At 42.2% G+C, this 12,045-nt stretch overlaps 1 protein-coding gene across 4 annotated transcripts in view; it reads right to left on the bottom strand.

Moving 5' to 3' along the window:
• The window catches only part of RUNX1 (RUNX family transcription factor 1), a 262,267-nt gene that overhangs the window by 9,838 nt on the left and 240,384 nt on the right, over window positions 1–12,045 (bottom strand). For all 4 annotated transcript variants that reach the window (XM_005548734.5, XM_005548745.5, XM_005548743.5 and 1 more), the window contains one exon: window positions 1,223–1,384. In XM_005548734.5, coding sequence (XP_005548791.1) covers window positions 1,223–1,384 — 162 coding nt within the window. The remainder of the gene's footprint in view (window positions 1–1,222; window positions 1,385–12,045) is intronic.

The raw sequence follows: 12,045 nt of genomic DNA, 5'->3' as shown, positions 1-12,045 counted from the left end.
TGGAAAACACAACATTACACAACATTTAAAATGGCAGACATGACTCCACTGCCCCTGTGCCTGTCCCCTAATCTGCTATAATCTGATCCCAAGAGCTGAAAAGCAAGACCCACCCCCTCCCCCAAACACACATGCAAGGGTGTTTGCAGGCATCATAACACTGAAGTTCTCTGAAGCATTTTCACAGTTTGGTGCAGCTCCAATTTCAAAGCCCCAAACACTAAGTTTCTTCTTTTGCCTTCAACAAAGGAATTTTTCTCTGTAACTCTGATTTCCCTGCCCACGAGCAAAGGTGAGTGCCAAGCCCAAAGGGCTCATTGGTTAAATGACTAATACTTAATGAGCTCATATTAACAACAATTATGCTAACCATGACACCTGAGTTTTTCACTCTGTTCCTCTAGCCTCTATATGAACAGCGCTTAGTTGGAAATGTCTAATTTGGGGTATACAGTTGGTTTTCTATATCCATGAGTTCTGCATCTATTTAACCAACCATAGATCAAAAAATACTATTTTAAAGAAGGATGGTTGTGTCTGTATTAGACATATACAGACTTTTCTCCTTGTCATTCCCTAAACAGTACACTAAAACAAGTATTTACGTAGCATTTACATTTTATTAGGTATTATGAGTAATCTAGGAATGATTTAAATATATGGCAGGATATATATAAGTTATATATAAATATTATACCATTTTATATGAGGGACTTGAGCATCCATGGATTTTGGTATCCATGGGGGGTCCTGGAACCAGTTCTCCATGGACACCGAGGGGTGGCTGTATTTACTTCCCATTCCACAGGTACCCCCATGTGCTGTCCATGTGATCTGTGAAAATTTACCACCACCACATGGACCAGTCCCATCAGTCCAGAATTCATTTGGAATAATGAGTCCTAACAGTTGACTACTTTGGCTTTTTATATTGTTCTTAACCCTTCAGTCACCATCCTTTCTTGCCAAATGTGAACAACTTTAGAATGTCTAAGGAACCTACTTCTCCAAGCCACTTCTGCCTTCACATCCACAATCTCTGCCTCCTAAGTATCCAACAAAATCAGTGCATGGGCATGGGACTTAGAGATAGGTCACCTTGTCTTGAAACCATGTTTTACTCAATTTTTAATAATGTTCTGCCAACTCCTTCATGCACCTCTAGTCTCCCGGACCTTCCACCTCAGCTCAGCTGCAAAGAATGTGTTTTCAAGTGGCTTACTTGAGAGTCGACTGGAAAGTTCTGCAGAGAGGGTTGTCATGCCGCTGGCACGTCCAGGTGAAATGGGCGTTGCTGGGTGCACAGAAGGAGAGGCAATGGATCCCAGGTATTGGTAGGACTGATCATAGGACCACGGTGGGGATGGCTGGATCTGCCTTGTATCTGAAGAGAATCAGAAAGGTCAATTATATGTAAAGTGGGGTGGAATTTTAAAAATGTCTTTTAATAAGAAACGAGTGGCCTTTGTTCAAATATGTCACATACATGTATGTGGCCTATGTACCAGGGTTTAATAAGCCTACTCAAGTCCAAGTATCTGCCTCTGTTGGATTATTTCCCTCCAAAAGAGACTGGATTCTTGGAGATTTTCACCTGATACCTATTCCTTCCAAAGGTTTTATTGAATCATGCTAACAATGATGAGAGAAATGGATTACACTTTCAAGGTAGGAGTGTTAATGTCCACACTGTTGAACTGCAGCACTTGAGAACTTCAAGTATCTCATGACTGCTGAGATGATTTCAGCTTTGCCAATAATTAGAATGATCATCATCAGAAACATTTTATAAACTCAGGGGATCACTTATCTGTGTTCGGTAAGAATGTGGAGTTTGGGGCTTTTTTTTTTTTTTTTTTTTTTTTTTTTTCCTTTACCTTTGGCAGAAAGTATTCCATGGGCTGGTAAATGTTTTATATTAAGGCGAATTCTCTCCCAAGGATGACAGGAAAGAAGGTCTGGCTGGGAAGCTGGCAATGAGGTCTAATGACTAGTTCACAAACCCAGCAGTAGAACTGGCCCTATCAGCCCAGGCCTTCTGTTCCTTTTCAGGACTTCAAGTTTGCAACTTTTAAAAGTCAGGGTTTTTAGCAGGTATTTTATAGGTTGCCATTATAAGAGGCCTGGGATAGGAAAGAGACAAAAGTCTGACTTCAAAAGATTTAGACAGAATGGATTTTGTCAATTTGACTCCAGTGTTCAAAGGAGTCTTAATTTTCAAAAGCATCATACTGTTTGCAGATGAAAAGGAGGAGGAAAGCCAGCTCTATTCTTAGGCAAATGTGTAAGGAAATTTAAATTGGACACTGTCCCACTAGAAGAGTTTTAACTTCTTTGGAGTTAAACATTAATTTTCTCTTTATGTCCCACCTTTGTGGACAAAGATAACAGTGAACTACCATAACTCCCAGGGGTCTTCATAGCCAGAGCTTCATGATCCTGCAAGTAGCAGTGTAGGAAGAGGAGGCTTCTTTCCAATACTGGGTATAAGTTCTGGATAGGTCAGGACACAAAGAAATGAGCTATTTCTACTCATTATAAAATATTCAGATCTGCTTCCTACAGGGGCTTTTCATTTCCAGCAGTTCACATTTGCTTTTCTGTTTATCTCTCTGAAGCTGCCACAGTGGATAACAGAATCAGACATTTGGAGACCCAAATCTTCCTCCCCAGTATTCTCCTGACAGCCTCCCTCCCTCCCTCCCTCATACTGATTCATTTCTTTCTTTTTTGTGTGTGCATGAAAATAACTGATTTTTTAAGTTTAAAAAACCTGGTAGTTCCTGGGCAAATAGTTTAGCGTGGAATCTCTGAAATCTAATATTAAAGAAAGGTCTTCATTTTATTCCAAATTGTAGAGGATTTAAAGAGGTGGCAAGGAACAAAAGAGCTGGTCCATTTTAAACTCAGCAGAAAACAAATGTTCAACCTTGGCTGAAGCTCCTGTGTAATCTTACAGCTAACAGTGTTTCCAATAACTAAAGGCAAACAGAAATAGCAGACTGTTCAGTATTCCCATGCTACTGCAGGTATTTTACTCCAAATGAAAAAAAACCCATATACTTAGATATTTTGTGTAAGTCATGCGTATATACTAGATACACACGTTTACTAAGTGAATATAGAATACTCCAATATTTTAATCATTTTAAAAGCAAACAAAAGAGGTTTCAGAATTGTCGGAAAGCCCCCTAGGGCGTGAATTGCGGTAGAGTAATTCATGCCTTGTTGTGTAGACAGCCTCACACCTCTAACCCCGTGTCTAAAGCCACACTAAGCATAAAGTATTATGCCATGATTCATGCTCTGTCATGTTTTACTGTAGTGAAAAAGTTGTGCTAGGCTTTTCTAAACTCATAATTAAACCATGCAAACGTTGCATAATATTTCACAGCCTTTAAAAAATATGCTTTGGTAAAATCTTTATGATTAAAGTCCAAGTTCTATGAGTTTTTTTTTTTTTTTTTTTTTTTTTTTTTTTTTAAAGACAGGGTTGCAGATTCCACATTTTCTGACTTCACACCATAACTTAGCTTTTCAGGTGTTGGAGGGGGAGATGGCAATAAACACCCTGAAGCCCACCCAACCCCCCACATCAGTTTTCTTTCACGAGACCACAGTGACTTGTGCTTGGGTTCATTGCCAGTGGTGGGCCAGAAGGTGGGGATGGTGAGCCTCTGATGTTGGGGTTTTAGTTGCTGCCTCTTCTGCGTGTGTTACTAATAGAAAACAAAAACAAAAAAGGCCTGATACTATGGTGCATTCTGGGTTTAATATTCATTACTGTCTTTGGTCTGACAGGGCCAACACGAACTCACGGGCCACCCGAGCACTGGACTAACAGGCAGGAGAGGTGGGCTCTGGGTCTTCCTGTCTGGTGAGCAACCGGGTGACCTTGGATTACTCACTTAGACTTTCTTATTCTCACCTCTGAAGGGAGATGATCCCTAAATCCTTTCCAATGGTAACAGAGCAGGATTCTAATTCCAATAGGTCCTACACAGTATTTCTTTGTTTTACTTGTACATTAAGCAGAGTGAGGGAAGAATCAGACATGGGGTGAAGAGTGGTGCCTGTAATAATAAATTGGTGTATTCTGGGAAGAGGACGTAGAGGGGAGTAAGATGGGAGTTATCCAGAAAAGGCCACGGGCTGAGGAAGAGAACCACTGTAAATCATTCTCCAGAGCACAGGGCTACTTGTTCTTGAAAGAGCTGCCTCTGATAAGTGAGTCCATCAAAAGGAACAAAAGCATATTGAACATTTACAGTGTGCCAGGAATGTGCTAATTTACCTGGTAGGAGAGTGATGAATAAGACCAATATGGTCCCTGCCCCACTGGCACTTATAGTCAGTGAAGATCCCAGGACCTTGTGATGCTTGGAAAGGCATCTTCCTGTTGCAGTAATCATTATACTGGGTGTTGCTTCATTCATTCATGTATTCATTCATATGTTCATGAAATTACTTTTTTATTCACTCATATTTCCAACAAACATTTTGGCTTCACTTGGGCCACTGTCTTGGGGACTCACTAGTGAATGGAAGGTTCCTGCCTTCTGGGAGTTACAGCTACTGGGGTGCCTCAGGGCTGTATCTGGGCTAACTGCTAGATTAGCTGCCTAATTTGGACTTGCAAACAGCTGTTCCCAAGGTAGAAACAAGAACCCTAGTGGTATCTATTACATGCTTATGTTCTGCCTCTGAGAGGAGGAGACTAGGGAAAGCACCGAACTTAAATCACAGACAAATTTCAGTTTGCATCCTGTCTTCACCATAAACCAACTGGATGACCTTAGGCAGGTCACTTATTTTCTCTGGTTCATAGTTAGAATTCTGACTTCAAAGAGTAATAAGAATAAGTGAGATAAACTATATGGAAAGCAAGTATTACAATTTCTGGCCATAGTAAATGCTCAATAAGTCTGAGTAACCTTTATGATGATATTTCTAAAAAGAGAAATCCATGCCAAGGGACTTATCTGACGTTCATTGGTGAGACCACACACATTTGCTCCAGGATAAGGCTCAAGTAACAGTGTTTTGTTCACAGCTAAAGTCTTGACAGACACACTCTTCAGGCTGGAGAGGAGCTGGGCTCAGGAGATTAAATGGTAAAGGGGGAAGGAGTTTGGAAATTTGGGATTAGGATGGAGAAGGCAGGAACTCAGTATCTCAACCAACTCATGTTTCCATTAAAAAATACTGGATTCAGGGCCAGGCGTGGTGGCTCCTGCCTGTAATCCCAGCACTTTGGGAGGCTGAGGTGGGTGGATCATGAGGTCAGGAGATCGAGACCATCCTGGCTAATGGTGAAACCCCGTCTCTACTAAAAATACAAAAAATTAGCTGGGCGTGGTGGCGGGCGCCTGTAGTCCCAGCTATTCGGGAGGCTGAGGCAGGAGAATGGCGTGAACCTGGGAGGCGGAGCTTGCAGTGAGCCGAGATTGCGCCACTGCACTCCAGCCTGGGTGACAGAGCTAGACTTCGTCTTAAATAAATAAATAAATAAATAATACTGGCTTCAAAAAGTTAAATTTAAGCCTTTCTGCATACTGGTTTTCCAGGCTAAATGATGTCTGATGCAGCCACTTTACTGAGGCCATTTTGTGATAGGTTATTTTCAGCTTTTTAATCATCAAATAATGGGTAAAACAGGGACCCCTTTTCACATCCTCAAACCCCATTCCCTTCCATTTGAAATGGGAAGTTAGGGATAAGGTAGAGTTGAAGTTAGTGGTGAGCTCAGAGGTGTACATGGCATATATCACACTAGAAGAAAGGAGAGTGCTTTTATCTTTTGATGCAGCAATATTAAAATGTCTCTAGAGTCAACAGTGACCCTTTTAAATAATTCATATCAGAATGTCCTGCTGCTTCTAGTTTCAGTTCCAAAATGTAAAGAGCTTGAGAGTCATCACTCTTGTTTTTATAAGAAAAAATGCTGAACAAACTGAAAATCCATGACTTTTCTTAAGTCCAATGGAAAGCTGAAGTTGCAGGGCAAACTGCCACCCCAAATTTTGAGAAGCAGGCAAACATAGAGAATCACAGTGAGGTCTGCTTGCTGGGAGCAGAATTTCTGAATTCATAAACTGACGGGAACACTTAATGGTGATTTTGACAGATTGCTAGAGGCTGAGTACAGACTGGTGTGAGAGTAAGAAACTCCTGGGGGCTACAGTTTCAGGAGGAAGTGCACTGTTGTGGGTTTTTCATTCAGGAATTCCACCAGATTCTCCCAGGATCCAATATATTATAATAACAGTGGGTTATGGCTGAAAGAGCTTCAGTAGATTGACTATTTAAGGAGGAGTTCATAGAGAAGCTTACAGATAACATGGGAGACAAAAACAAGGACACTAGAGGAATTTGAAGTCTCTGGTACCTTCTGCAAACATTAAATACAGCCCAACTCTTAGGTACATGAAAATAATAACTCACACTAAAGGCCTAAGTTCCTGTTGCCTGATAAATCATATTAAACTTTCAATTAAAAATTACAAGAAAGGCAAGAAAAAACACAGTCTGAAGAGACAAAGCAAGCATCAGAACCAGACCCAGATGTGACACAGAGTTTGGAATTACCAGACAGGGAATTTAACAATGATTAACATGTTAATGGCTCTAATGGAAAAAGAAGACAACGTGCAAGAAGAGATGGATAATGTAGGCCGGGAGATGGAAACTTTTTTTTTTTTTTTGAGACAGAGTCTCACTCTGTAGCCCACGCTGGAGTGCAGTGGCGCAATCTCGGCTTACTGCAACCTCCACCTCCTGGGTTCAAGCGATTCTCCTCCTCAGCCTCCTGAGTAGCTGGGATTACAGGCACCTGCCGCCACGCCTGGCTATTTTTTTTTTTTTTTTGTATTTTTAGTAGAGACAGGGTTTCACCATGTTGGCCAGGTTGGTTTGAACTCCTGACCTCAGGTGATCCACCCACCTTGGCCTTCCAAAGTGCTGGGATTACAGGCGTGAGCCACCGTGCCCGGCCTGAAACTCTTAACACTCAAAAGGAAATTCTAAAAACCAAAAGCACCCTAACAGAAATGAGGAATGGCTTATTTAGTAGACAGGACATGACAAAGGAAAGAACCAATGAACTCGAAGATACAGAAACTTACCAAACAAAAAGATAAAGAGGAAAAAGAACATCTAAGAACTGTGAGAAAGTTTCAAAAGGTGTAACTGGAATACCAGATGGAGAAGAAAAAGAAAACATTGGAAGAAATATTTGAAGTATTAATGGCTACGAGTTTTCCAAAATTAATGACAGATACCAAACCACAGATCCAGAAAGATCAGAGAACATCAAGCATAATAAATACCAAATCTACACCCAGGCATATCGTATTTAAACTGCAGAAAACCAAAGAGAAGAGAAAATCTTGAAAGAAGCCAGAGAGAGGAAAAAGCCAACACCTTACCCTTAGAGAAACAAGGATAAGAATTACATCATCTTTCTCTTCAGAAACCATGCAAACAGAAAGCAGAATAAAGTGTTGCAACCAAAAAGCTACCAAACTATAATTCTGCATCCAGCAACATTATCCTTCAAATTCAAAGAAATAAGGATATTTTCCGACAAAACTGGAATAATTCATTGCCAGCTGACCTGCCCTATGAGAAACGTTAAAAAGAAGTGCATAAAAAAGGAAGAGCATTAGAAAAGTACTATATTAAGGTACAATGAACCAAGATAAGCCATATTCTGGGCTACAAAACACACTTTAAGATCCTTAAAAGTAAAATTAAGTTTTATTTTTCTTAACTGATCTGAAAGATAACTTTACAATAATAGTAACAAGGTATTGGGTGATTGTAGCATGTGGACAAATGAAATAAAAGGCAGTAATGATAGGAAGGAAGAAGTGGTACAGTGTTATTTGATGCTAGATGTAGATTAGTTATACATGTACTTTTCAAACTCCAGGGCAATAACTAAAAACATTTTTAAAAAAGAATAATTGATATGCTAACAGGAGATAAAACGGAATCGTATAAGATGTTTAAACCTATAAAAGGTAGAAAAAGATGGGGGGGAAGAATCAGGTGCAACAAATATAAAAGTTATAAATATGATTGATACTACTCCAGTTATATTAATAATTAGGTTAAATATGAATACCCTAAATGCACCAATTTAAAGACAGAGATTGTCAGTGTGGATTAAAAATAAGACCCAACTACATATTGTCTACAAGGGACCTATTTTAAATAAAAATATTCATACAGATTACAAGTAAAGGGATGGAAAAAGATACACCATGCTAACACTGATTGAAAGAAAGCTAGAGCAGCTATATTAATTTTATACAAAGCTGACTTCAGAGGAAGGACAATTTTCAGGGATAAAGAAGGGAATTACATGATGATAGTGTGGGTGAATTCTCTAAGAAGACATCATCTTTAATATATGTCCATCTAAAAACTGAGTGTCAAAAAACATGAGGCAAAAACTGATAGAACTACAAGGAGAAACAGGTAAATATGCTATAACAATTGGAGACTTCAACAACCATCTTTCAGTAATTGATACATCAAGCAGGCAGAAAATTAAGACACAGTTGACCTAAACGGTACTACCAGTCAACTTGATCTAATTAACATTTATGGAATATACTGTCTAACAGCAGAATACATATTCTTCAGCTCACATGGTACATTCACCAAGATAAGCCATATTCTGGGCTACAAAACACACTTTAAGATCCTTAAAAGTGTAGAAAGCATACAAAGTATTTTCTCAGATCACATGGATTTAAACTAAAAAGCCAATAATAGATAACTGGAAAATCTCCAAATATTTGGAGATTAAACAACATACTTCTACATTAGCCATGGGTCAAATAAAAAGTCTCAATAGAAATTAAAAAGTGTTTTGAACTAAATGAAAATACAACTTATTACAATTTTTGGATGCAGACAGAGCAGTGCTTAGAGGGAAATTTATAGCATTGAATACGTATATTAGAAAAGAAAGATCCAGAATTAGTCACTGAAGCTTCTGCTTCAGGAGACTGGAGGAAAAAAAGCAATACGGACCTTAAGCAAGCAGAAGAGAAGAAGTAATAAAAATTAGACTAGGAACCAGTGAAATTAAATACAGGAAAGTATTAGAGAAAATCAATGAAACAAAAAATCTTGTTCTTTGAAAAGTTCAAAACATCCCTCTTTGTCCTCATGCTCCCCACAGGCGCTGGGAGAAGATGGATAGAGACCCCTCCTGACCCTCCTCTGACTGTCCACTCTAGGGTCTTTTAAATACCCACCCTCAGAAGCACCCCTTGAGCACCCTCCTTCATCCTGGGCCTGGAGAAGGTTATAGTTAGAAAGCCCCTTCTTGGTTATGTGGCTGACATCTTTAAAATGCCAGGTCTTTCAGTCATCTCTCAGAGCTATTTAAAAATAAAAGTCACATAGGCCACAGGGTTCTTCTACCATCTATTTTTGAAAAACCCAAATTGGCCGGGCGCGGTGGCTCAAGCCTGTAATCCCAGCACTTTGGGAGGCCGAGACGGGCGGATCACGAGGTCAGGAGATCGAGACCATCCTGGCTAACACGGTGAAACCCCGTCTCTACTAAAAAATACAAAAAACTAGCCGGGCGAGGTGGCGGGCGCCTGTAGTCCCAGCTACTCGGGAGGTTGAGGCAGGAGAATGGCGTGAACCCGGGAGGCGGAGCTTGCAGTGAGCTGAGATCCGGCCACTGCACTCCAGCCTGGGCGGCAGAGCGAGACTCTGTCTCAAAAAAAAAAAAAAAAAAAAAGAAAAAAAAAAGAGAAAAACCCAAATCTGCTTGGTGAACATATAAACCCAAGGGGCAGCCCTGGTTATTTCCCTGGAGGAATTTTTTCCCTCCTGCAGCCTGGAGGAAGGTAGGGACGTTCCCAGGGTTCCCTCCAAGTTCACCTCAGTCATGGGGAGCTGGTGTAATGCCCTCTTGGAGACCTCAGAACACACAACAGGATGTGACTCAGGACTCAGAGATGTGAGTCAGTTTCCAGGGTGATGTGTTAGGGCGAGCCCCAGTGGTGGTTTGCATCTCACTGTCTGCGACCCCTGGGAAGAAAGGGCTAGGCTCCCCTGCAGGCAAAGGAGGTGACCCCAGATGCTTCCCAGCATCACCTTTCAGAGGTATGTGATATCAGGGCCTTTCAGAGTCCCTGGGGGTGGGTGACTCTGCTCTGAAAGGGACATTTCCCTGAAAGTTCCACTGTCTTTGAGAAGCAGTGTTTCCTCTGGCCTCTGCAGCAGGGAGCAAAGCTCCGGCACAGCACAAGTAAAGATGATTAGTCACCTATTCCTACTACAGGTACCCCCAGGTAGCAGACACCGGCTCAGCACACTGTTGCTATATCATTGAAATCCCATGACAACATGAGTCAGTCAGCACCAGCTCTGGATCCTGGAAAAAAGGGAGGTTGTGAAACAGCTCCAGGATTTGCCAACCGTTCGTCTCTGGCTGGCTGCAGACATCTTGGTTAGTCATGTGTAGCTCAGATACATTCATTGTTCCAGCAATTACTTTGAAGGGAAGCAGACCAAGCCGGGACAGAACCCTGCCTGGGTAGGCTGTTTTAAAGGCCTCAGGTTTTGAGGGATCCCGTCCTCACCGCCAACCTGCCAGCCTGGAAGGTGGCAGGCTGCCTGTGGGAGGGAAGAAGGGAGCCCTGTGGCTGCCTCTCCACCACTCCCTGCTTCCGGGACCCGTATTCATCACCTCGCCGGGGAAGCTTTGTGGCTTTGTGGTCAGGGCCCTGTGAATCAAGAATGCTGGTTCCTCACATCACGCCGCCCCCAACCCTGCTGGTTCTCCCTGGAGTCCTTTTCTTTTCAAACCTCTGTTTCCTCACCTCTAAAAATGGGGGTAACCAGGCTCACTTGCCTCACAGGTGTGAGAGTTAATTAATGTTTGTGGGGCAGCTTTGAGATCCACAGATGAAAGGTGCTCTATAAATGCAAAGTGCAATTCCTCATTAGCACTGTCAGACGGTTCCCAGGGGAAACAGTTCACCCTGCACCACAAGGCTGCTCCCCTCAGCCAGATGAGTCTGAGATGCGTCTGGAAAAAGGCTCCGTATTTAGGCAGAGTTCTTTTGGAGGGAGGGTTCAAGGATAGGTCGCTAGCTTCCAGAAAAGATGGGTGTTTTTAGAACATGTCTCATTCTCAGTTGGCATCGTGTCCCTGAGGCGGAGGGAGAGTGGCCTTCAGTGCACACAGCTGGAGGGACCACAGTTCAGAGGGAACAGAAGGCACCTTCTGGTTTCTGCTGCCTCCTCCCTTGCAGACAGATTCTTTCCCTGTACTTTGTTAAATAAACGTTTGTGGCAGACATCTTTTCCATAAGGATGTTCTGCACTTCCCACTTTCTGCACCTCTGCCCCCCCATATACAACTTTCTAGGCCTGAAGGAGCTCTACAGACAGGTTGGATAAATTCCAACACCAGCACATTAGATTCTTGCACGGCCACCCTATTTATTCCCTTCCACTCCTCCATTTCCTTCTTCTCCAGGAGGGTAAAGATGATTTTCTGCTCCCTTCTACTCCTCTAGCACCTTTGCCCTCCTTAGTTCCTTGAAAAAGATAAGCCAGAAATACTGTGTTGAGTGCTCAGATATCTCAAGCAGCCTCCATCCTGGGACTGGATCCTTGGTGGAGAACGAGGATACTCACTCCCATAAAACAAATCACTGACACCTCAAGTGGGAGCTGGGAAGCTTCAAGCAGAAGAGGCACAGCATCACCCAGGACTGTACAAAGCTAAAGAAACAGAATTTTCTGAAGAGCACTCTATTGAGGTGGCACCTGATATCAAGAGGATTGTGCACGCTCGATGGTCTATGCTTGGAAGGCCCAGGTTGGGAGATCATCATCGCCAACCTGCAGTCCAGGCTGAGCATGGAAGGCCGTGCTTTCCAGCCAATCTCCACTGTGCTGGTGAGGGCCGGTGGGATTTCCCAGAGAGGCACCTGTGATATCTCTGGCTAAACAGATACAGTAAGAGCTGTCCCTGGGGCAGATCATATTAAGTAACATGGC

The sequence above is a fragment of the Macaca fascicularis genome, chromosome 3, assembly GCF_037993035.2.
Source record: "Macaca fascicularis isolate 582-1 chromosome 3, T2T-MFA8v1.1".
In the NCBI taxonomy this organism is placed as follows: domain Eukaryota; kingdom Metazoa; phylum Chordata; class Mammalia; order Primates; family Cercopithecidae; genus Macaca; species Macaca fascicularis.
This window is presented reverse-complemented; position numbering and strand designations above follow the sequence as displayed.